The following is a 27,779-nucleotide window of genomic DNA, read 5'->3' on the forward strand; positions in this document are numbered from 1 at the left end:
ATAATGATTGACTCACTGTACAGTCAGTCTAAAATTTTAATATTAAAATGAGGGGTGTATTTTGGCAAACTGAACAAAAAGTAAGGTCCTATATTTGCACCTTTTTGATATTATTTCTTCAAATGAAAAATGAGTTTTGTGGGTTGTCAAAACTCCCCCTGAAAGAGAAATTTTATCCTATCTTTTAGTAAAATAACAATGATTAACATCAATAACACATTGAATAACATCTATCCTGCCAATAAGAATCGAACTCTTTGTGAATTTAGATATGACCCACACTTTAGATTTATATAATTCTATTAATAAATTCATGGAAATTGAAGAACTTTTTCCAGTTAGTTGATGAAATTGATTATGAATAGAGAAAATGATTATAATTTTATCAATACAGAATTAGTTGAATGAATTTTCTATGTACTGAGTTCTTGGTCAACAATAATTCAATATTGGTATTTATCCAATCATTATTTTTTTCAGAAGTTATTTCATTTGAATTGGAAAATATTTATAAGCTCCTATCAATTTATCAATCGTAACAATGAATTCTTCAAAACATGAATCTAATCAAATAAAAAATTGCTGATAATTCTGTATTCATGTTCGCATGTTTTCCACTTATGATGGATAGCAAAAATATTGTGGAGCGAACTGCACGGCGAATTGTAATCATATGTCTGTAAAATGAATTAATAAATAATTATTATTAGCCCCCCTATTAAAATTTATGTTCAGAAACCATCCCCCAATATTCACACAACATATTCCCAAAGTTTCATGCTGTTATGTCAAGAAGTTTTCACACAAACAGACATTCATTTTTTTATAAATAGATTTCCATTCGGCTCAAACAAAAGCCTCTCTAAATGAAGGTAGAATGATAAGGATTCAGTTTCTGTTGTTTTAACATTTTTTCAAATCACTTTCAAAAATTTCATGTAGTACCTACTATTTTGTTTGAGACAATTCTGGTGCTATCATAGTTCCACCACTATTCTGTTCCACAGTCCTATCTCTTGCAGTCGTTAACTATATCTATAATAATTATATAAAGTAAAGAGCTGGCTTATGCACATACGGGATAGGAAAATTATGTTTGACGCATCATCACATCTGAACTACTGGACTAATTAACTTGAAATTTTGCTTATAGATTCTTAATTTATTAACCAAGGATGGTTATAGGCCTATTCTCAATTCTTCAAAATTTCATTATATCAAGTTTTCATTTTGTCAAGTTTTAAAATAGATCCTTGCGAAGCACGGGTTCTTGCTAGTCTGCAATACTTTTTGCTGAATGTTCAAGACTATTAAACTCACTTGAATGAATTGCAGTTTGCTACAGCAATGACAAAATCTCATTGGAAATATTATATTGAAACTAGCCGGAAGCTCACTTTGCTCGCCTATTTCCCTAGTATTATTATCATTTTTAGTTATCTATTACAATATTAAAAAATCTGGTGTGGTACACTCACACAACTTTCCTTGCTCATTGAACTATAAGCCTCATTATCAAACGAGAATAATTCAGGGGAATAACATAATGACGATTGACGGCAACATATTTGCAACTACGATCAGACAGACTATACTGTATATGTGTATATACAATTGTTTTCAGAGTACTTTTTCCTTTATGTGAATTGTAAAATTCGATGATTTTTCTGAAATTCGTCAAAACAGCTGTTCTACAGATGAAATATCTTGACTATGACTGTGTTCTTTTTATGAACTGCTCTACCTACCCAAGGTATATGGAAGAAGAAAAAGTAAAAACCGTGTACCTACCTACCTCATGCACGAGAAGGAGGTTACAAAGTCCATTTCTCAAGATTGGGTGGCCCCCCCTTTAGTACCCCAGGAAAAGACTTATGTCAGTTGATAGAACTAATAAATAACTATACAGGTATGGATTTGAAAAAATCGTTAAAGCCGTTTTGAGAAAATCGTGAAAAACAAGGTTTTTTAGTAATTTTCATTTCAATAAAAATTTCTCACTATGAAAAACTATAAAACTTCAGTTCATCCATTAATGACCCAAGTAGTTCTGAGATTAGGAGAGTAGTAAAAATTATAGTCTGCATACACAAATTGATTTTGAACTAGTTCAAAAAGCTCCCTTCTATTCAGCCTCCTGGTAAGATCTTTATTCTGTTGTAGCCTAGTTGGCTTGGCTTACCGCAGGGTTAACGTGATGATGGAGTCTCGACTCATGGCGCATGGTAAATTGACTTATCTCTCTGGACACAGATGGAATGAGTAAATCTCTATGCAAGTCATTGTTTCTGATATACCAAGGAGCGCTTTGACCATATTACTTAATACTTTATTTTGAAAATTCTGTATCATATTGATGTTATACTTTTACAGGCACATTCTCATAGGTGGATCCCATATAGGCCTACACCCAAATTGTTTTTAAGATTTGGTTGTATGGATAATGATCTTGTTTTTCAAAGATAGGGGTGAATTGGCGACCAAGCAGCCAATACATTTTTGTCCAATTTATCTAAAATAAAAAGTATTCTATGTACCTTGTATATGTCCATATTTTATATCAAGCTGTTTTCTTTTGATTTCAATATGCTCCTTCCACTTCTATTCAGTTTTACATCTAATGTCATTCCAAGATATTTTGCTGTATTTTCACAGGAAATTGTGTGGCCATTCAGATTGATGTTGATTGTTTCTGTTACTTTTCTGATAGGGATTGAAAAAGTGGAACGTCCAAAAATCAAAATGTGTGTAACTGACTTACAACCGACATGATTTCATGGAAACTGGCTGGTCAAATTCAAGACAATTTGTAATCTGGTGTACCTGGAAATATATTTCTGATAGAACGGTCTATCTGGTCTCAGGTTGTAGAGTACAAAATTGCGTTCAGAGGGATTTTGAATCATGAATTTGAATAGTGAAAATCGGAAGATATAGTTGATTGAAAACAGAAATTTCTCGAAATTTACTCTTTTTTGAAAAATTTTAACTCAGCACTCTATGAAGATAAAGAGCTCCGAATTGTTTAATTTTCTTCGAAGTTTTATTATACAATAAAAATGCAAGTGTGAAGTTATCTCCGATGGCTCGATTTGGTGAAAATATAAAAAAAACTGGGAAATGAACCAAATATTCGAGGTTCTTGGGGCACCATGCAAAAACTTCAAGGGCTAGAAGGTCAACTTTTTGTATTCAAGCTGTCTATTCCTGGAGAAATTTATCGTGTTCGGAATTACAATTCCTTTTTCACTACCTCGTGACTTGACTATTATGAGAAGCAAGGATGCCGCTAATTGATTTAGATACTTTGGAATCACAAGATGAGAATCTTCTTAGCAAGCTGGGTGAAAGTGTAATCTAATGAATGCATTAGGAAATGGACTAAACACAAAACTATCAAATTTATGAACTAAATGAACAAAATGGTGTCTATAATTTCACAATAATTATTGTGCATCATTATAATCGTACCAACACACTTCCATTAGCAAAAATGTTAAAGTTACATCCAAATGTTACAGGTATCAGCAATATTATAGTGTTATTGACCATGTCAGATGAAGTAGAAAAGAGAATTTCGCTTCGCTCGCCATCATTCTTCACTTGAGCTTGCTTCCACCCATCAAATATAATTTTTTAGGATCCATTCAATCACCAGTTGACTGAAACAACGCCGGAAAAGGTGGAAAATGAAGATTTTGGTCGTATCTAAGAATGTTAGAGCGTTCCCGACATAAAATTTATAGGATTTAGCTGAAATTATGTACAAATTAAAAAACTCTCTGATCATTTGCTCTTGATAAAAAAAAAACGCAGATTTTGGGTGATCTTTGGAAAATTTCTCAAACACAAATTTTTTATATCGAGATATAGTCTAGTGTTTCAAAAGTAGTGTCGAACATTCTAGGGTATTGTTCCTGGATGATAGGAGACTACAAATGTCGTATTTGAAGTGTCCAAAACTCAGCTGTTTTCTTTTGATTTCAATGTGATCTTCCACTTCTATTCAGTTTTACATCTAATGTCATTCCAAGATATTTTGCTGTATTTTCACAGGAAATTGTGTGGCCATTCAGATTGATGTTGATTGTTTCTGTTACTTTTCTGATAGGGATTGAAAAAGTGGAACGTCCAAAAATCAATGTGTGTGTAACTGACTTACAACCGACATGATTTCATGGAAACTGGCTGGTCAAATTCAAGACAATTTGTAATCTGGTGTACCTGGAAATATATTTCTGATAGAACGGTCTATCTGGTCTCAGGTTATAGAGTACAAAATTGCCTTCAGAGGGATTTTGAATCATGAATTTGAATAGTGAAAATCGGAAGATATAGTTGATTGAAAACAGAAATTTCTCGAAATTTACTCTTTTTTGAAAAATTGTAACTCAGCACTCTATGAAGATAAAGAGCTCCGAATTGTTTAATTTTCTTCGAAGTTTTATTATACAATAAAAATGCAAGTGTGAAGTTTTCTCTCCGATGGCTCGATTTGGTGAAAATATAAAAAAAACTGGGAAATGAACCAAATATTCGAGGTTCTTGGGGCACCATGCAAAAACTTCAAGGGCTAGAAGGTCAACTTTTTGTATTCAAGCTGTCTATTCCTGGAGAAATTTATCGTGTTCGGAATTACAATTCCTTTTTCACTACCTCGTGACTTGACTATTATGAGAAGCAAGGATGCCGCTAATTGATTTAGATACTTTGGAATCACAAGATGAGAAATCTTCTTAGCAAAGCTGGGTGAAAGTGTAATCTAATGAATGCATTAGGAAATGGACTAAACACAAAACTATCAAATTTATGAACTAAATGAACAAAATGGTGTCTATAATTTCACAATAATTATTGTGCATCATTATAATCGTACCAACACACTTCCATTAGCAAAAATGTTAAAGTTACATCCAAATGTTACAGGTATCAGCAATATTATAGTGTTATTGACCATGTCAGATGAAGTAGAAAAGAGAATTTCGCTCTGCTCGCCATCATTCTTCACCTGAGCTTGCTTCCTCCCATCAAATATAATTTTTTAGGATCCATTCAATCACCAGTTGACTGAAACAACGCCGGAAAAGGTGGAAAATGAAGATTTTGGTCGTATCTAAGAATGTTAGAGCGTTCCCGACATAAAATTTATAGGATTTAGCTGAAATTATGTACAAATTAAAAAACTCTCTGATCATTTGCTCTTGATAAAAAAAAAACGCAGATTTTGGGTGATCTTTGGAAAATTTCTCAAACACAAATTTTTTATATCGAGATATAGTCTAGTGTTTCAAAAGTAGTGTCGAACATTCTAGGGTATTGTTCCTGGATGATAGGAGACTACAAATGTCGTATTTGAAGTGTCCAAAACTCAGCGGTTATCCTTATAGCTGCCATTTTGTTTTTTTCACTTAGGAATTTTTATCTCAAGAACGAAATATTGTATTGATCTGAAATTTGGCATGAATATTTATGCTATGACGACTCAACTTTAAAAAATGATATAAAACATTTTCATCTGAAAAACATTGTAAAATCAGCTGGATGGCCATATGGAGCCATACCGAGTTTCAAAGCTTCATCGCTCTCGCTCTAATACTTATAAAAGGCTAAGCCCCGACAGACTGAAATCACACCACAGCCCAAACTACTGAGCCTAAAAACTTGAAATTTTGCAAGATTATTTATGGTAGCCTGAAAACATCCACTAAGAAAGGATTTTCAGAAATTTGCCCCCCTGAGGGAGCTGCCCCCCCCCCAAAATTTTGTACTTTTTAACCGCTCATTGCACAGCAAAGTCATGAGGAACTTTTTTGTTCAGCTACGAAAAAAAATTAGATCTATGCAGAAAAACCTCGATCAGGAGCACAGGGGGGTCCAGGAGAGGGCATTTTTCGAAAATTTTGATGTAAAATCACACTACAGCTCAAACTAATTGTCCTACAGACTAGAAACTTTGCACAAATATTCTTCAAACATGCACTAAGAACGGATTTTGAGATATTTTGACTCTAAGGATTTCAAAGGATGAAAAAGGATCCTATTAAGTAAGCTTATGGTAAGGTGAACTCCATATGGAACTGAGATAATTGACACATGATATTCTGAAATATGTTGTAATTATTGGAAAGCTTAAAACAATTTCATCAATTAGCTGATCGAATTGATTTTGCGTTGATTGAGAGCGCGAGCTTACCATGTGTTTGTTCCATCGTTGTATGCTTGGCTAGTTCTGTTTGCGCCTTCTATCAGCTGTATATGGAGTCTCATACACTCCGATTAGAACAGAGCACAAAGGTTTTCTTTGGTTAGGAGTCTGTTGATAATTCTTTTTTCAAATTCAATTTTTATTGCCATCAAAAATCACATTGAAAACTTTCTCAATAGACAACAATATTACAGAAACAAAATGTCTAACATATACCTACATTTGTAGCACGGCCAGAAAAAGACAAACTTGAGTACTAGCTGTGAGTTTATTAAATATAACTTAATATACATATTTTTTGTTAATATTTTGTGAATTAAAATTACGAGTTGATGAGAGATGCGAGTAATTCCTTATATTTGATCCGAATAGTTATTCATAATACAGTAGTTGGGGTCATTGCAATCAAAAATTTTTTATTCTGTACAGTAGCTAATAAATTTCAAACGTATTGATTCTCCATAATGTATCCAGTGTCCATAATGGAAGTAATTGAACTACTCAAAATTAATGGCTTACTGGTCCCTTATAGATCTAAAGTATTCCTGGTGATTGAGCCTGTCTTTTTCAGCATTGTCTATTAATAATAAAGCTTAATTTACAATTAGCTTACCCAGCGAACTTCGTACCGCCAATGTATCTCATGTTACACTTGACTTATCTGACAATCAACATGTTCATTTACATCTCAATACGGACTTCCTATGTGCTTAGTCATGCAGCATTCATTATTCCGAAAACATATTATTCTTCTGAATCAATTGGTAGTAATATCTATCAGTAAAGTTTTCAATTAAAAAAAAAAAGGTTATATCAGTGTTTCAAAGAAAAATATTCAATGTTTTCATAGCTGTAGATTGTCGATATATGGTCCAGGAAATATGCGATGTACGATGAATTACATAGAATTCCATATTCTTTCCATTTTAGGATGAATATAAGCTAAGCTAAATTCAAAAAATTGTAAATTATTCTTTCATTCTTCAGTAATTAATGAATGCAATATGAATACTATACATAGGCCTATATACTATACAATATATATATAATAATTTTTTTCAACATTTTCCAGTTTCTCAATGATAGGGGAGTGATAATTATTTGTATTAGTCTTCTAAGGAACCATTATCAACTGCTGGTACCAATCAACTTCACTTCAACTCCAAACTACCGTTTTAATACCAGTGCACAATAATTTATCACAGGGTGATATGTTTATTACAGCTGGTAACTTTAGATGCTAAATCATACTATCACAATATGATCTTGAATCATGATCATCTTTTCGTTCTTCAGTAGCCGCTCGGCCGAACATTTCGAAAACATATGTCTGTAAAATGGATTAATAAATAATTATTATTAGCCCCCCTATTAAAATTTCTGTTCGGAAACCATCCCCAATATTCACACAACATATTCCCAAAGTTTCATGCCGTTATGTCAAGTAGTTTTCAAGTCTACAGGGAACAAACAAACATACAAACAGACATTCATTTTTTTATAAATAGATTTCCATTCGGCTCAAACAAAAGCCTCTCTGAATGAATGTAGAATGATAAGGATTCAGTTCTGTTGTTGTCAGATTTCGCACTATGCATTGTGTTCTTGTCCCAACTTGTCGCGTTAGTGCGCAAGTCACTTTGTCATCGGTCCACTTTCACTGTGTTTTCTGCAGTTCACGGATTACATCAGTTTTTTGTCATGCTACATTTGTACATTAATTTTATTGTACATTTTGGTATTATTTAATATTATTTTGGAGTATTTCCTACCGTGTCTAGACGTTTTTTACGCATATCTTTTTCATCGACGTGGCTATACGTAGTTTCCTACAACGCAATTCTGCCTGCATTTTCCTGTTTCCTTCCACACACAGCAATGGCGTAACAGTTCACATCAGCTTTTTTCCGTTCTTCAATTTTCGTCGCTTTCAATTCAAAATTTTCAATTCTCAAGTTTTAAATTCATGTTTATTCAACGTAGAATGTTTCTTCCAGTGCTTCGATAAAGTTTCAGTATTTTCGGTTCGTTAGTTTGTGAAATATCTTCAATCATCAGTATTTGGTATGTTCCAACACGTTTCATTCGTCACGAGTGCTTTGAATTTTTATCTTCAACTTAAATTTATTCACTTCTCAGTGTGAGAACTCAAATCATTTTTATATTACTGATTATGAAAATCAAGTTTCCAGAACATTCAACATTCAGCAACAAGTTATATGATTGAACTGAACATTCATTTGCGGTAGGCATTTTGTGGTAGGGCTTGAGGCCCAATTTCGCATTCATTCGTTTCATTGAAGTAATTCTGGTCTCGCGGGACATTATTACTGGTGTGTTGCTTGCATTCCAAGATCACACTCTCATCATTTCACGGTGCAGTCAGACGTTCTGCTCTGTATCCGTTTTTGTTAGGTTAGTCAGCTAGCTACCTAATCATTCATTGCTAGATCGAAGTATTAGCAATTTTCATGTCTACCCCGTAGATGGTGTATCAGTTTCAATCAGTTCTTTTAGTGATCTACGAACATTTGTTACATTTCATTCACCATGCCAAGCATTTGGATGGTTTTCTATTCAGACATTCACTTAGCATCAGTGTTGTGATTTTTGGCCGTAGCCAACTCAATTAGCTTTGCATTTCATTCACCGTGCCTAACCTTTGGGCGGTTCATTCAATTCAAATTCAGTGAATCTTCAGCTACGTTACTTTCAAGTTTATGTGTTGCATATCTCAACTGTGTCACACCGTCATTGTGTCAGTCTTGCCCGTATTGCACTGACAATAGTTAACCTGACATTACCCACTCATCGCTGTGTCGCCGCCGTTCCTGTGTCGTCACCACTGAGCCATCGCTGTTGGCTATCCTGATTCGTCACCATTCCAGTCCGGAGTCTGTCACTCGGATTGATTCTTGTCCTGCCTGCGGGTCATCCTAGTCGCCGCTCTTCATGGTTCGCCGTCCAGTCCAGCTCCGGTAGCTCGCTCTGGTCCGCTCCACTTCGTGGGTCCATCCAGGTCTCCACCATCGTTCGGTGTCATCGAGAGGGTCTCGATGTACTGCCCATCCAATTCAAGATTGGATCTCATGCTCTTCATGCATTTGATAAGTATTCTGTATCAATTTTGAATCATTATCAGCATTTTTCATTATTTGTTCAATTGCCTTGTTTCTTTAATTATTATTTGACCTTTTCAGGGTTTACTTGGAATTATTTATTCTAAAGTCGCGATTCCCATTTGTAGACACAACTTTTTACCAATATTTTTGGAAGTATTGCAAGTATTTGTATTTTACATTTTTATATTGACTTATTTAAATATCGATCAACTTCCAATTAATTTTTTGTTGACTTATTATTCATATTTGACTTATTATATCAAGCATTAAAAGTTAGTCTAAGCCATTGTCATTTACGTTCTTGAATACAGTGTCTGTTTCATTTCACTGTACTACCTATTTTATATTGTCTTTAAAATTATTAATTACATTGAATATATGCTTTTCAATTGACGTTCAACTCATGATTATTTAGTGTATCTAATAAAACCTATCCAGAACTACAAAGGTTTTAATATGTCCTGAAAGCGTTTGTTTATTACTCAACATTTACTATTTATATTTAATTGTTCTTTATTGTCAAACTACATTTACCTTTTGTATTTTTTTGCGATTACTCATTGACCTGACTTTTCTATTTTACTTATTGCCATTTGAAAGTTTATTTTCTCTTTGAATTTATTCATTAACTCATTACGGAGCATTACATATAGTAGTTTTGTACTTATTCATTAGTCACAAATTGTTTTTTAATTTGAATGACGAACGATCTCAATGCTAAAATTATAACATTCAAGTCCCAGAATCTATTACTGTAGGCACTTTATTCATAAATGTATGTTTGCTATATATAATATATAAGTTTTTCAGTTATACATTTTCAGTATTTCAGTACTTGCATCATGGTTTGTAATGTATCAATCAATTTCACTAGGAATTTGGTCTTGTACCTAAATTAAATTTTCCTGTTATCAAGTCAGCATTTATCAATTGACAATCTCAATTTTTACTGTCTCAATTTTTTACTATGTATTTTTTTATTGTTTTGTACTCATGATCATTGAGTCAATTTATCATATTTCAACTGATTGTCTCAATTTTTTATTATGTCATTTTTATTGTTTTGTACTCCTGACTATTGAGTCAATTATTCGTATCTCGTCAGTCAACTGCCCTGTGTGGCATTTCCTAAATCTAGACAATATGTCACGTTTCTCAAAGTATACAATAAATCTATTGAACTGTTTTACTTAAACCTTACTTTTATTTGGCGTCTTTCCCAGCTACCAGTTTTATTATAAATTATCATTCATTTTTTAGCATGTTGGATTTGTGCAGTAGTACAATAAATATACAATTCATACATCTTAACATTTTTTATTTACAAAAGCATTTCTTACAGTCCACTATTATTTCATTCAGTGGCACAGATCACACAGTTGTTTTAACATTTTTTCAAATCACTTTCAAAAAGTTCATGTAATACATACTGCCGTGCTACCAATTTTTCCTTAAACGGTTGGAATAGCATTTAACACCTATCAACCTAAAGATAGTTGTCGGCTCCAATAAAATAGATTCTTGATACACTGTGAATGGATCTATTGCCTATGAATGAGAAATCCAGTTTTCAGAGCAAATTAACTTATAATCTTCAGATGAAATTTCACAAATACACAAAGAAACAATATATATTAAGCCTAATTATTTCAGAGTTATTACGAACTAAAATACTTATCTAGTTTACAGTTGAAACACAGTGGCTATTGGCTTGACTATACAAACAGCTAAATCTGAACAAAACAGCACAAAAATTTATATAAAACTCAATTTAAAACATTAATAAACGAAAATGATTTAGAGCAAAACTCCACGACAACACTTGTAGCCAGCCATTTTTCTAGAGAAGAGAGGGCTCGAACAGGAAAAAACATAAGTTGCAAGTCACGAAGCCAACGCCTCCAACATTACAGACACGTCACCAAAATATTATAACTTATAAGTTTAGAATTCACATTCTACATCTGTTCTCAATAAAACTTTATTTTAAAATGTTATTTTAAATTTTTATACATATATCTCGATTTAAATAAACAATTTATCCAGTAATTTGTTAACCCTGCCTCGGTGACACCATGGAACAATGCAACAAACATTCACGATAATAAATTCTCCGTCAAAAAATTTGTCCGTCTATTGATAACTCTGACATTTACTATAAAGTTCCATAGATCTCGAATTGAAGATTCGATTCCAATGTGAGAAGAAAAATGTAATATTACAAATACCCCCCTCTTGACATAAAAAAATTTTACTGTTTGAAAATTTAAAGAAAAAATTTACATTGACCCTAATGAAAATTGTTGAAATTTAAATTCGAGAACAGTAACAATTTTTTCTAGAAAAACATTACATGTCATCCAAAAATATTGAAAATTATTATAAAAATTCATCAATAGCGTTTGTTATATGTTTCCAAACAATATCTCAAAATATAGAATATCAATATTACTTTTGATTTAGCTTTATAATTTAAAGAAAAATATCTCAACAGAAAGTTTAATATGTAAAGAATAGTTTTTTTTTTGAAATTGCACATAAATTTAATAGATAGAAAAATTCAATTTTTATTGCATAAAAAAATTATGTATGTTGAATGAAAAATTTATTATTATTATTTATTTTTTAAATGAATTGATGAATTGTTACATTTAATTTTCACATAAAATTTCAATAAATCAAAAAATGTTCATTTCTTTCACTATTGACGCGGTTGATTTTATTGATGCACATTTTGGAAAACAGTCCGTTAAGGCACTCAGTATGATTTTCAGTTAAGTGTGACTCCAATGTGATGACGTTAAGTGTTGGGCTGATCTGGATGCACGTAGTGTTGGGCTGATACTTGTAGTCGACTGATGCATATCAAACTCGATACAGGTGACATCTCAGTTAGCATTGCTTCATGTTTGTAGTAGACGGCTGCATTCCAAATTCAATACAGAGTCACATAAATTTTGTATCATATTTGTAATTATACAATGTACATTTCAGGCTTGAAATGACAATGTAATTCATTTTTTGGAAAAGAGATAGACGCTGCATACAGGATTAATTTAGGTGAGGATTAATTTAGGTAAGGTTTGGTTTTTTGATATTTTCAGCTTTCAAGGTTTAGAGTTCTGCATACAGGAATAATTTAGGAGAGGATTTTTTGAATCAATTCTTTCATGATACTGTGACTGTTCTTCTGAATTCAAAGTTGTGAATGTGAACATGGATGGCAATTACCTCCAGGTAATGCAGTAGTGTTGAAGTTTGAGATACAGAGTCAGCAATAAGCATTGGCATTGCTATTGGCATATGCTTTGGTGTCGGCTTTGGCATCGGCGTTGATATTGGCATTGGCGCAGGCATTGGCATTGGCGCAGGCATTGGCATTAGCATTGGCACAGATTTTGGCATTGGCGTAGCTATTGGCATTGGCGCAGGCATTGACATCAGCACATGCATCGGCGTTGATTTTGGTGTTGGCATCAGCATTGGCGCAGGCATTGGCATAGCTATTGGCATTGGTGCAGCATTGGCACAGATTTTGGCATTGGCGTAGCTATTGGCATTGGCACAGGCATTGACATCAGCACAGGCATCGGCGTTGATTTTGGTGTTGGCATCAGCATTGGCACAGATTTTGGCATCAGCATTGACGCAGATATTGGCTTCGGCGCAGGCATCGGCGTAGATATTGGCGTTGGCATCAGCACAGGCACAGGCATTAGCGTAGCTATTGGCATTGGTGCAGCATTGGCGCAGATTTTGGCATTTTGGCGTAGTTATTAGTGTTGATATTGTTGTAGGTATTAGTGTAGGCATCAGCATTGGCACAGATTTTGGCATCAGCATTGACGCAGATATTGGCTTTGGCGCAGGCATCGGCGTAGATTTTGGCGTAGTTATTGGTGTTGATATTGGTGTAGTTATTGGTGTAGGCCGCAGCGTAGATTTAGGCGTAGATATTGGTGTAGTTATGTCACACTAGTTTGAAAATCACCCAAATGTTCTTAACACTCTTCATGGCGTTCACTTGTTGCTGATTTCGAGATTCACATGATAACTATTTCAATGTTAATGTCTGTGCTGTACCTGTTATCTTAAAATGCTTATAAACTAAGAAGAAAAACTTGATTAGGCTATCAATACAATCTAATACACATGAAAATTATTTTAAGTATCTATGAAATTGAAATTTGTTAACATCTTATTATACAGTCAGCAATACATAAATTGTGAAATATGGACATATCAATGATAAATTTAAAAAAAAATTCATTTTCATCTATTCACTGTTCAAATATCAAAATTTTAATCCATTCTTCAAAATAGAAATATAATTTCATAACACCCTGTATCATTATCAAAATTGTAAAAAAAAAACATCAGATTATCACAACAAAAAATTAATTTCAATACATATTTCAATAATTTCAGACAATTGGTCTTCTATTCACAATCATTTCATAATATATCTGCATTTCATTATCATTTAATATAACATTTCATTTATAGCAAGTTCATTTCACATTTATGATTTATCATTCAGGGTTTCGAAATTATTTAGTTTTAATTTTTGTTCAAAAATTGTATAAAAAGCAAATTATTTAATATTGTTAATCATCGTTTGTTGGATACTATAGTTTATTTCAACTCTTCAATGTTCTAAACACAAACTACATTTCATGACAAAACTTTACTATCAATCATTAAACAAGAAATCATTCAAAACATCAATAATATTTTGCTTCAAAGGCAAACAATATTCATAAGTAATCTGCATCTATGGCAATCAACATAAGTAATCAACACAAAAATATTATCTCATTACTGCCTCTCTAAGTCATAACCTCTGTTATTCCTTCTTTAGGCAATAATGGGTTTCCATCTCAAAAAACAATCACATACCAGCAAAATTCTAATCAACAAACCCCACTAAAAATTCTACATTCACTCCAGCATCCATTTCAAACGATAATCAATCATATCAAAATTTATAGAACAAACAGTTTTAAAATTAAAAAAAAAATCAATTACAAAACACTTTTTTCAATTAATAATATAACAAAACGTTTTAAATTGAACCAATTTTTTTTAAATAATTTAAAATTTAAAGACTGTATAATAAGTACAAACATTTCAAGATTATAATACAAAGACGATCAAGATGAAATATGGGTAAATAAGTTCCCTAAAAAATACAAACAAGAGAAAAAGAAAACAATAGTACTTTCTTGATAGTTGACTTTCAATGAAGACAACTCCCTACCTACTTCTTTACTCAATTCTACTATCTCATTAGGGTTGACTCTTTCAACAACAGTAACTAGGCCTACACTTTCAGAAACTTGAATGAGTTGATCTTGTAACTTAACACTACTATCATACTGCTTCAATTTGTTTCCATTTTCATGATTATCACTCAATGTTTCAGCAAATTCTTGCTTCATATCATCAAACCTAGCATTAAACTTAGCATTTTGCTCATCAAATCTAGCATTTAACTCATCAAACCTAGCATTTTGCTCATCAAATCTAGCATTTTGCTCATCAAATCTAGCATTAAACTTAGCATTTTGCTCATCAAATCTAGCATCTAGCTTATCAAACCTTTGTGTTAAGAATGCTATAAGATTCAGATCATTTTTAATGTTTGCCATTTTGTAATATGCACTGATTCATTAAAACTTGATCTCTCTTGAACCGACTTCCCACTCAGCAACAAACCATTCACAACCTATCAAGATATCTATCCTACCAATAATTTTTTTTATAACCAGGGATATATTTTGTAGTTTGAGTCCCACACCAGGGCGTACCATTTGCCGTGCTACCAATTTTTCCTTGAACGGTTGGAATAGCATTTAACACCTATCAACCTAAAGATAGTTGTCGGCTCCAATAAAATAGATTCTTGATACACTGTGAATGGATCTATTGCCTATGAATGAGAAATCCAGTTTTCAGAGCAAATTAACTTATAATCTTCAGATGAAATTTCACAAATACACAAAGAAACAATATATATTAAGCCTAATTATTTCAGAGTTATTACGAACTAAAATACTTATCTAGTTTACAGTTGAAACACAGTGGCTATTGGCTTGACTATACAAACAGCTAAATCTGAACAAAACAGCACAAAAATTTATATAAAACTCAATTTAAAACATTAATAAACGAAAATGATTTAGAGCAAAACTCCACGACAACACTTGTAGCCAGCCATTTTTCTAGAGAAGAGAGGGCTCGAACAGGAAAAAACATAAGTTGCAAGTCACGAAGCCAACGCCTCCAACATTACAGACACGTCACCAAAATATTATAACTTATAAGTTTAGAATTCACATTCTACATCTGTTCTCAATAAAACTTTATTTTAAAATGTTATTTTAAATTTTTATACATATATCTCGATTTAAATAAACAATTTATCCAGTAATTTGTTAACCCTGCCTCGGTGACACCATGGAACAATGCAACAAACATTCACGATAATAAATTCTCCGTCAAAAAATTTGTCCGTCTATTGATAACTCTGACATTTACTATAAAGTTCCATAGATCTCGAATTGAAGATTCGATTCCAATGTGAGAAGAAAAATGTAATATTACAATACTATTGTGTTTGAGACAAAAAGGAAAATGTTCAGGAAAATTATGTTTGACGCATCATCACGTCTGAACTACTGGACTAATTAACTTGAAATTTTGCTTATTATAGATTCTTAATTAACCAAGGATGGTTATAGGCCTATTCTCAATTCTTCAAAATTTCATTACGTCAAGTTTTCATTTTGTCAAGTTTTAAAATAGATCCTTGCGAAGCACGGGTTCTTGCTAGTCTTAAATACAATTGGAATTGAAAATTTAACATTGATGTTTGAATAATGGTGAAAAGTGGTCATGCATGCAGTACGAAAAGAACCAATTTTTTTGTTATTCTTAGACCAGTCTTAATAAATATAAGGTATCCTTGAAATCTTGATAAAATTTTCTAACTTTTTTGTCTCTTGTAAATTTTTTGTCAAGTGAACGGTTTTCGTGGAATTTGCAATCAACAATTTTGAAAATTCACATTGAAATTTTTTTATTTTATTTTTTTTAAGTTGAGTCGTCATAGCATTCATGCCAAATTTCAGATCAATACAACATTTCGTTCTTGAAATAAAAATTCCTAAGTGAAAAAAAAAACAAAATGGCAGCTATAAGGATAACCGCTGAGTTTTGGACACTTCAAATACAACATTTTGTAGTCTCCTATCATCCAGGAACAATATACACCCTAGAATGTTCGACACTATGTTTGAATCACTCTGTATATGTTTGGCGTCATTTTCAAGTTCTCTCAAGATAAAATTACTAGATCTTGGCTGAAATCTGTAGAAAATTTGAACATTTTCTCTCAATTAGTTCTTGAAAAAGCTGAGAAATGCAAAAAAACGCTGGAAAACGCAGATTTTGGCCGTATCTTTGGATTTTTTTCAAACCCGTTCTTAGTGCGACTGATCATGTGGCTAACTGAACATATATGCCAAATTTGAACGTATTTGGTTCAGTAGATTTTTAGTTTTGTTGATTATGAATGAGTGAATGAGTGAGTGAATGAATGAATCAGTGCCATTTCGCTTTTATTAAATAGAAGATAGAAGATAGTTACATAAATATGATATTGATGTAGACAAGAATATGAGTAGGCCTACATATTGAATGACAAATGAAATGTATCATAGGCTGCAATTTAGAGACAAAGAGTAAAGATAGCTTCCTATCTGTTATGAAGAGAAGAAATTCGATGATTGACATTTCAACCTTTAGTCATAACATAAGTGGGAAGTTTGAAATTAAAGGCCTTTTGATAGTACTGTAGTCGTGAGTATGATAATATTTTGATTGTCGTGAGATCAGATCAGTATTTTTGATAAGAAGAGGATTGCTTGCAGATGCTGACATAAATAATGTGATGAGCTGCCCTCTAGTCAGCTGTGTGAGGCGAGTTCATTGAACCGTGAAAACAAACCAAAGTAGAGTGTAGACGTAGAGATAGGTCGACTGTATTGTTTTGAGATTAATCAGCCGTGACTAGTTAAGACGCTTGATAGTACTCTGATATCCTCCAGAATGGAACCGTCGATAAATGGAGAATCTCCACGTTTATATACTATTTATTTTATGAAAACTAAGGTGGTTAGACAGAAAACGAGAAAAAATGCAATTTATGGTAATCAGTTCAATCTTTCTTTTTGAAAAAACTATCTTGTTTTATATACTTCGGATATTTTTTGGGTGCAAAGCTGATAGTTTCTATCTATAAGTTTCATAAGTGGCAAAGTAGCAGTAGTGATATGGATAGTAGCAGTAGTAGTAGATATGGAAAAAACTTGTCATTAGAGATTATCAATAAAGATTATTATTTATTAAATCGATATCAGCCGATTTATCTATTGTGAGATGAATAAATATGGCCAGAATATAAGCGGAAAACGAGCAGAATATGTCCGAATTTATGAACCGAAAATGAGCATATGAGAGAATTATTCAACTATCAAACAAACTATGAGCACCTTGTAGTCAACTATCAATGAACCTTGTAGTCGGGGCGCAAAATGTAGGTACTAAAAAAAACACTCAGTTGTTTCAATCTCTTCGTTAGAACTACATACATGTAGTATGATGAGGCATGAGGAACACAATGATGATAAGTCGAAATCACAGGCAAACACCTCGGAAACAAGATGGCCACCAAAATTTTACTTTTTTGTTTATAGATTCAACTTTCTAGCACTCCACTATGTCATCAACTGAATAGGTAAACAGTGCACATTTCAAAAAAGGAAATCATGATGCCGCACTCTGATTTATAGATTACCTCCCAAACCCCTACAAGAATTGCTTTTTACCAATTTTTCGAAATTCTTTTCATTATAACTTTTTTGTACAAGAGAGACAGGGGAATGTCACATCTATTATATAGATTTTGGATCGTTTTCTCAGCTTTAAAATGATATGACTTCACGCGTTGTACGTCAATAAATGTGTTCTCTAGCACCCTCCAAAGAAAACCTTGCATGATTTCTGGTGCTTTCTTCCACAGTCATGAGGAAACAAGCTGGAACTATACAATCGATTCTTCCATGACTACATCATGATTAAAACTGGCAAATGGCCCAAATCTTTTCGTTAGAGCAAGCTGAATAAGAATGTTTATGATTGAAACCTTAGACCAGTTATAGAATAGACACAGCTCATTGTATATTCATACTGAAAGTAGATGAAGCCAACATCTTCTGCCATATCACCATATCGTGACGTCAGCATCGGATAGAAAACAATGTTAAGAAACTCTGCAGAAAAGTTTTCTATCCGATGCTGACGTCACGATATGGTGATATGGCAGTAGATGTTGGCTTCAGAGGCTAGACTTCCCAGCGTGTATATTCTATAATATAAGATTGAAACAACAAAAATAGTCATCATCATTGGAAAATTCAAGATAGCGACCATAATTGACAGAATTTTTTATATCCATTGCTATACTGTTATAGTGGGAGATATCGGATTGATTCTACCAACAGAGTGTTTAGAATTACCCAAACTATAATAATATTCGAGAGAATCGTCTATTAAGCTTGGGTAATTCTAAAGACTGTGGTGGTAGAATCAATACGATATACCGTATGTTACTATAACTTGATAGCAATTCATATAAAAAAAACTCTGTCAATTGTGACCACCATCTTGAATTTTCCAATGATGATGACTATTTATGTCGTGTTACCCAAAATTGAAAACATAATGACATTTGCGCCCTGTCTATCGATGGAATTTTGTTTAGACTATCAATTTATTGTGATGTTGAACAGACATTAAACATATATTATTTAAAACTTTATCATACTTTCATCCTTGTTGGTTGGTTGAATTTTCTATTATTATGCCGAGGGACCTGGTTAGCTATGGTGTGGTGTCATAGTTCTCAGATCGAACCGATCAATTTCAGGGGCTCTGACATATTACTTGATGGTTGTTGCTATAGGCAGCCGGGACCGACGGATAATGTGTCCATCAGAAACGCGTTATAGTTGAAATGATTTGATATTATTAATTTATGGAAGTATTATTTTCATTAACATGTTTGATGACAAGATATTTGATGACCTGATCACTGATAGTCTCGTTCTGAAGTAAACTACTTAAAGTCCATGCTTCGCTCAGCACCTGTAAAGTTAGGGCCAAACCATACATAATGTTTTTTCAGGCGATTTCAGACGAGTCGGCAAGGTAGAAAGCTCTCTGATTGGCTGATTCAGCTGATTCCCGAACGCCAACCCAATCGGCTGATAGTCTAATAAGCCAATCGGAGAGCTTCCTGCCTTGCCGATTCGTCTGAAATCGCCAAAAAAAAAACGTTTCGTGTACAGTTAAATAACTTCGTGTATAGTTTGGCACTAAATTCTCTTAGTTAGAACTGTCAAATCTATTCACGTTCTATAGTAGGTAATATAACGAGTGATTTCACATGAATTGAGATAACTGGTCCGATATTCAATTATTATTGTTTATGTGTTATATGATTGGGATGACATGTTTCAATTCTAAAGATTACACTACTTCTTTTTCTCCAGGCAAAATGGGTCAAAGTGGATACACTTGCGTTCGATACATTTTCTGCTACTTGAATGTTTTACTTTGGGTAAGTACTTACTCATTCATAATCTATAAAAACATCATGAATTATGGAATAAAAATATTTTTCTTTTTTTGTACTACACATAACTTCCAATAGCATTCTTTAACTCGACTAAAAAGAGTGAATTTGATACACAAATAATAGCAAATGGATCTGAAAGGTGCCAATCGCAAAGGACCAGAACTATTATAATGGAGCGGCAAAGGTAGCTTCAAAAAGCTTGAGAGTGTTGGCAATATTCTTTTAAACATACTTCTCTATGTTTTTCATGGTGACCGGAACTTTGGGATCAGGAATTTGGGACCAACTGGGAAAAAAGGAATTTTGGACCAAGTCTGGGGTTTCTACCTGCGAGGTGATTAGCAAACAATGGTCAGCCCTTTCGACAGGTTCACACGCTTCTGTCACTGAATGATAAACATTCATGGATTCATTTTTAGAAATAGTTCTGTGTACTGAGCGGATAAACAATCTTTTTTTATTAAAGACATCTTCAGAAGGCCTTTTTCTAGCATGTTATTAGATCTAAGTTCCTTGATCCAATGAAAACTAGAAATTAATATTTCCCTGATCAATTAGCAGGAAAAAGTAATTCTTCTTTAAAATCTGAATAAATAGATATATGAGGTAGCCTACATTGAATAAATATTTATATATATAGTTGATTAGACGTGCAAATGACTCACTAATTCTATGTGTTCAACGCCTTTGTGTTGAACAACAATGACCAATCACCTGTTGAATACACCTGATTCTCCTTGGGAATCCTATCTTATGTCGGAACCCTTTAGTCCCAAAAAGTATTGGTCCCAGAATTCCTAGCAACGTTTTTCAACACTCTCAAGCTTGAAGCTACACTATGTTTTGACTCAAAATGCGGAGATCCTTCATAGTAACTTAGTAAGGTTCTATTTATGCTGTGCGATTGCGATTTGTCCAAGTAGGCCTAAATCAGCCTTTCATTTATAAACTGTGGTGCAGACCGCACCAGCTGTCAGTGCGGTCGAGTACCAGCTACACTTTACCCTTGTATGCACCCTTGCTGCAGTGTACTTTCTCAGAGTACATATGTCTCTATATTATTGAAGAGAAATTAACGGATAAGAATGATATCACTCGACTATTAGCATCAAATGTGATACAATGAAAATTGTTCCAAGACAAAGTAGATGTCAATCGTAGGCAACATAACAGGGACCTTGGTCTTGTATGGAAACCAATAAGGGACTGGAGGCAATGAAGAGCATTATTTGTAATTTCTACTGTTTATAAAATTCGAGATTAGTTTTAGGCCAAGCTTATTGCTCGCTCCCACAGTCATAGCTATATATGAATTGTGATTATATTATTAAATAATATAACAAAAAATATGTAAACCTTATTGAGTGGAATTGTTTACTCAAGGGAGCATCTGAATGAATGATTATCAAAAAGTGTTCACCTATTGAGAAGTATCTAAAACTTTGATGTTTTCATGCTACAAGGAGAGGTTGATGCTTTTAATAGGATTTCTCTGCCAGTAGATTAGCAGAGCTTGCGGTTTGTAATCAGTTGTGATTTATTTTCAGTTATCGGGTTGTGGGGTGGTGGGGGTAGGAGTTTGGTTGCACGTCTCACACACTGGCTACACGACCCTCCTCCCCCAATATGCACCGTTGAGTGCTGATATTCTGTGCATCATAGCGGGCATCTCACTCTTCCTCATCACATTTTTCGGCTGCTGCGGAAGCTGGTTTCAGAGTCGATGCATGCTTGTAACTGTGAGTGATCAACAGTTGGCTTTTAAATAGATGATTATCAGATAAATATCCTCAATTGTAATACTGAGATATGGTATTCACCTTAACACTGTCCACATTTCTTATAAATATTATCAGCAACGTTTCCCATTTCAACCAATGCTCAGTCCATAGCTAATATTACTGCAGCTACAACTAATTCCTCTATAAGTTATAATATTATTCAAGTTGTATGTGATTCTTAACATGTCATGATAACTTTAAATTATATGAAGATATGGTTGACTTTTGGTTTAGCACTCCTTTTTCAAAGAATATTATTGTCAGTATCAAGTTAAAGTAGGCCTACTATTATAATATCATCCAACTCAAATTGAAGGTAGATTCCAAGCCTTGATAATTATTAATTGTAATAAGAAACTGTTATTGTAAAATAATATCAATTGAATTGATCAATATTAATTAGACAGTATTATTATTTATTATGAATAATATCAATTGAATTGATCTATTATTTATTAGACAGTATGACCATGATAATTTCAAATCTAAAAGTATTAAACCTAGATTCTTATCCAGGTGCCAAGATTTTCCAGTATTCATATTGAGAGTTTACTGTTGCATATAAGAGGAATTACTATTAGCTATACGATACCGGTATATGATTGAAGGAAATGTAGAATGAGCTGTGAATGTACAACTATGCTTTAGTTGTAAGATTTGTAAATGTAGAATGAGGAATTTAAATTGAAAATGAAGAAACAGACTTTACTAATCGATTGAGGATTAAATCATATAAAAAACATTTATTATAGAAGTCTAGTTCTCATTAATAAGTCAAAAGTAAAACAGCAATTATACTATATCCTAAAAGAGAAGCTCCATTGCACCTCATTCCATGGTGCAAACTAATATTCAATTAGCTTAAAGCTTACCGTATTGGAAAAAATCGTAACTAAACAATACGGCAGACCTATGCAAACATGATAATATAATATAATTAATAAAATTATTCTCTGTTTTAGTACTTTTGTATGGTGATCTTCATGTTCCTGTTGGAGTTTTTGTTTGCAACATTGGCGTTTGTGTTTCGAGGGAATTTGAGTTCAGTATTGAAAGATGAATTATTGGCTGGCATCGAATACCATTACAGAAACCCCGTTGGCAATGGTTTAGAGAAAATATGGAACAAAATTCACAATCAGGTAAAAATTCCCACTCAGGTAAAAATTCCAACTCTCAGAGCTAACATTAAATTCATCTCAATCGCCTCTGTTTATGAATAAGTTTATTGTTTGCTTTCATTTATCAACAATTTATAGGAATGACAACTTTATTTAACATCTCCTTTTTATATAGGCTACTCCTTCATATTAAATATATTTAATTGTTCGACATTTGATTCTAGAACGAATATTTGAATGGTACAAAAGTAAAACATTAAACTGTTTTACTTTTAAAACAGTTAAGTAAAACTTTTAAGTAAACATTAACTGTAAAACCAAGATTATAGTTTGTCGAAAATAAGTTGAGACTTGGCCCTCCATCCGAAGAAATTAGGCCTACCAGTGTTGCCAAATCGTGTGAAATTTCTCCAATTACTAATTTAACCATAGAATTGTATGCAGAGTATCATCCCCGTTATTTTTATAAGAAATTCTTACTTATCATGACACTCCATATTTCTGAAAGAAGTGATATTCAAAAATGAAATCCCTATTTTCGCGATGTTTCCAATTTCATGGGAGAAATAGAGTTTCGTTTTAATCCTTCAACCCTGAAACGTTCTTAGCACTACTGGAATATCAGGGATGAAATTTCTACTTACAATTCTGTAGTTAAATGGAAAATTGAGAAAGTTTCAATTTTATACATTCTGGCAATGCTGTAATTTCATCGGATGGAGGGCCAAGCCTCAACTTATTTTATGTACACAAACTAATAAAAAAATTTAGTCTTGTGAAACGGAAACAGCTGCCACTATATAATTATATATGAATTAAAACAGGGGACATAAGACATAAATAGATTGAAAACACTTGAAAACTTACATTAGAAATGGGGAAATTTTCGGAAACTGAGTTCCCTTCCTCAACCGAGCAGACTGCAGTTTGAAATCCAATGGTCGTGTGACCACAGAGTACGCACGGAGAGTCAATTGTAGCAGCAGAGACCACAGATTACGCGGTGCAGACGGATGGAGAGAAAGGGTACAGATTCAGGGGACATTATGGAGTATTTAGGGGGCGGTTACAAACGGGATATTTAAGATATGAGTGGGTTATGAATAAGGAAAGGTGTAGCTTACGAATTGATAGAAAAGAGGAGATTTAAAATTAGAAATCGAAAAAGAATTACACTAAAATTGGAGAAAGGAGTTGTAGAATTGAACTTGAATGAAATTTATTTTTCATTTTTATTGAACATTTAATATATATTTGATAGCTGTAAAATTTATTATGATATGATGAAATTTATTTCAATTTAATTAAAAAGTTGGTGTAGAGTTGATAGCTATGGTACTATTGCTGTCTGTTGAGACCAGGACTGGAAGCAGCTCCAAGCACCCAAATAAAAGCCAATTCTTCTGTCTTGACATCTATGGAGGGGGCTTTGGGAGGGAGGGTGGCAAGTACTTTGACTTTGAAGCATTGGTCAAAGTTCTTGTTGTGCTCAGAGCCATGAGTAGGGAAGTATTATTTCTAAAGGAAGCCCTGTGATTGTTGATCCGGAGGTTTAGGGCAGTGGTGGCTTCACCTATGTAGAAGGCAGGACAGAAGTTGCAGGAAAGGAGGTAGATGCAATGTTTGGAGATGCAATTACTGGATTGATGGATTTGGTGGGTGTAGTTGGTGATAAGACTGGTAAAGGATATGGAAGAATCAGTGATAGGACAGGTTTTACAGTAGGGGCGTTTGCAAGGTAGGGTACCAGGTGGAGTTGGGATTTCATCAGAGGTGAGTGATTTGTTTTTACTGAGAATTTTCTTGAGGTTGGGAGGTTGCTTATAAATGAGGGTAGGTGGTTGCTGGAGGAGACGACATACATGGAACAGATCTTTAAGGACAGGTTTGAGGTTTTCAATTCCAGGGAAGTAGGTGGTACAGAACTTTGGAGTTTGTGGGATTTGGGAATTTTTTGTCGTTGGATTAGTGCCAGTTTTGGAGGAGATTTGTTTCTGTAGCAACCTTTCAGGATAGTTACATTTCAGGAGGGATTGGTGGAGTTTTTTGAGGTACTGGTCAAGATGGTGGGGATCACTGCAAATTTTTTGGCCTCGGATTGAGAGGGAACGTAGGAGGGATCTTTTGATGTGGTAGGGATGGCAACTTTCAAAGTGTAGGGACTGTTGAGTGTTGGTGGATGTGGTGAAAGTATTGGTGGATAAGGTATTGGAATTGGAAAGGATTACATTGACATCTAGGAAGTTGATGGAGGATTCAGAAATATTCCAGGTGAAGGAGAGAGAGAGGAGTTGGAGTTGAGTTGATTGAGGAAGTGGGAGAGGGTATCATGTCCATGAGGCCATATGAGGAATATGTCGTCAATGAAATGGAGCCATATCAGGGGGGATAGGGTTTGTTTGGGAAGGAAATCTTGTTCAAGGAGGCCCATGAATATGTTTGCATAGGATGGTGCCATCCTGGTGCCCATCGCTGTACCCTGGGCTTGAAGATAATATTCATCTTCAAACCTGAAGGCATTGCTTGTGAGCACCAGTTTGGCAAGGTTTACTAGGAAGGAGGTTGAAGGGGTGGAGGGTGTGGGTTGTGAGGAAAGGAAATGCTCAAGGGGTTTTAAGCCATCAGAATGGGGGATGGAAGTGTAAAGGGGGGCTACATCAATGGTAACAAGGAGGAGTTGTTGGTCAGTTGGAAGGATTGTGTTTCTTAGGATATCTATGAACTGGAAGGAGTCTCTGATATGAGAGGGTAAGGAGGCAACACTGGGTTGGAGGTGGAAATCAACAAGAGCAGAGATTCATTCAGTTGGGCCATTTATGCTTGAAACAATGGGACGCCCAGGATTGCCTTCTTTATGAATTTTTGGAAGAAGATAGAAGTGTGGTGTGTTGGGAGAGTCTGGCAAAAGGATGTTGATGTCTGAGTCCGAGAGGCCTTCAGATGGACCGTATTGCATCAGACATTTTAAGACTTTCTTTTGGATTTGTGGAGTAGGGTCAGAAGGCAGGAGTTGATACTGTTCAGGGTTGGTGATTTGCCGGTTGGCTTCATCGATGTAATCTGTGTTGTTCTGTAAGACTACAGTTGAGCCTTAGTCAGCTTTGGTGATGAAAATACTGGGGTCAGAGCAAAGGTCTTTGATGGATTTGAACTCTTGAGGTGTGAGGTTGGGGGTTGGAGTGAGGGTTTCAATGAATTTTTTAGAGCTGACTTTGTTCAGGAGTAAATTGCAGAAGATTTCAACAGGGTAGTTGGCTGGGAGAGACTTGGGTTCACGATTGGATTTTGGGGCAAACTTTTTGATGGTTTGGTCAGAAGTAGTCGAGGGGGGAGGGCAAGAAGGGTCAGAAGTGTTGTTGCCACTGAAGTATACTCGCCATCTGAGATATCTAGTGAAGTGAACAGTATCAGAGAGAAGGTTTATGGCATTAAGTTTGGGAGTTGGGGCAAAAGAGAGACCCTTGTTGAGGAATGATTGATCTGTAGGTGAAAGGTTTCTTGAGGATAGGTTGAGGACAGAGGGATTTTCAACGTTTTCTTGATGGATTGAAGGAGATGTAGATTGTTGGGGCAAACGTTTGGGTAAGGAGGGCAAAATATGGCAGGGTGGTGGTAGGTTCAAGAGTGAGGCAAGGCTGGGTTTGTCACTGATGAGGGGGGGGGTTGGTAATGTTGGAATGATGCATTTGAAGAGGCAGACTATTTTTGAAGTGGGATTTGTACAGGAAGTTTTTCAAGGTGAGAGTTTCTGTTTTTCTCTAGAGCACAATCTGATTTTTTTAGGATATTGGATAGGGGAGGATCATTGTGAAGATTAATCAGTTTCACAAAAGAAATAAGTTGACCGAGATTGGAGTTGACAGATAGAGTGTACTGTTCATGAACAATATCAAGAAACTGCAGTGAAATCTGATGTTGGAATTGGAACAAAGGTGGGTGGAATTGGGGAGAAAGACCAGATAGTGGGAGTTGTATTGATAAACCATTTGGAGGTATTTGAAGAAGTTCGCAGGTGGAGAGGAATTCAACGTGACTAATGTATTTGGAGAGTTTTTTGGAATGAAAATGAATTTGTTGGAACCAGTAATTGCAAGCAAAGTTAGGATGAAATTGTAGCATGGTGTTTAACGTTGAGGGAAATGAGAGAAGGGATATTGAGTACTATGTAAAGTGGAAGCAAGGATATATATACATATAAATTGAAACAGGATACACACGACACGGCTAGATTAAAAACGCTTAAAAACTTACATTTGAACGAAAATTTTCGGGAGCTGGGCCCCCTTTGTCAAACAGGAAGTGAAGTGGTGCAGATTTGAACATTCCATTCCATTCCATTCCATGAATGTAGCAGCAATCACAGGGCTTCCTTTAAAAATAATACTTCCCTACCCATCCCTACACATGGCTCTGAGCACAACAAGAACCTTGACCAATGCTTCAAAGTCAAAGTCCTTGCCACCCTCCCTCCCAAAGCCCCCTCCATAGATGTCAAGAGGGAAGAATTGGCTTTTATTTGGGTGCTTGGAGCTGCTTCCAGTCCTGGTTTCAACAGACAGCAATAGTACCATTGATAGCTATCAACTCTACACCAACTGTTTAATTAAATTGAAATAAATTTCATCATATCATAATAAATTTTACAGCTATCAAATATATATTAAATGTCCAATAAAAATGAAAAAGAAATTTCATTCAAGTTCAATTCTACATTTCCTTTCTCCAATTTTGTCTAATTCTTTTTTGATTTCTAATTTTAAATCTCCTCTTCTCTATCAATTCATAAACTACACCTTTCCTTATTCATAACCCACTCAAATTTCAAATATCCCGTTTGTAACCGCCCCC

At 34.2% G+C, this 27,779-nt stretch overlaps 1 protein-coding gene across 2 annotated transcripts in view; it reads left to right on the forward strand.

Moving 5' to 3' along the window:
- LOC111053726 (tetraspanin-9) overlaps window positions 1-27,779 on the forward strand; it is a 64,740-nt gene that overhangs the window by 15,517 nt on the left and 21,444 nt on the right. For both annotated transcript variants that reach the window (XM_022340646.2, XM_022340647.2), the window contains exons 2-4: window positions 19,944-20,011; window positions 21,577-21,768; window positions 22,773-22,952. In XM_022340646.2, coding sequence (XP_022196338.1) covers window positions 19,949-20,011; window positions 21,577-21,768; window positions 22,773-22,952 — 435 coding nt within the window. In that variant the 5' untranslated portion in view covers window positions 19,944-19,948. The remainder of the gene's footprint in view (window positions 1-19,943; window positions 20,012-21,576; window positions 21,769-22,772; window positions 22,953-27,779) is intronic.

The sequence above is a fragment of the Nilaparvata lugens genome, chromosome 3 (assembly GCF_014356525.2).
Source record: "Nilaparvata lugens isolate BPH chromosome 3, ASM1435652v1, whole genome shotgun sequence".
Lineage (NCBI taxonomy): Eukaryota > Metazoa > Arthropoda > Insecta > Hemiptera > Delphacidae > Nilaparvata > Nilaparvata lugens.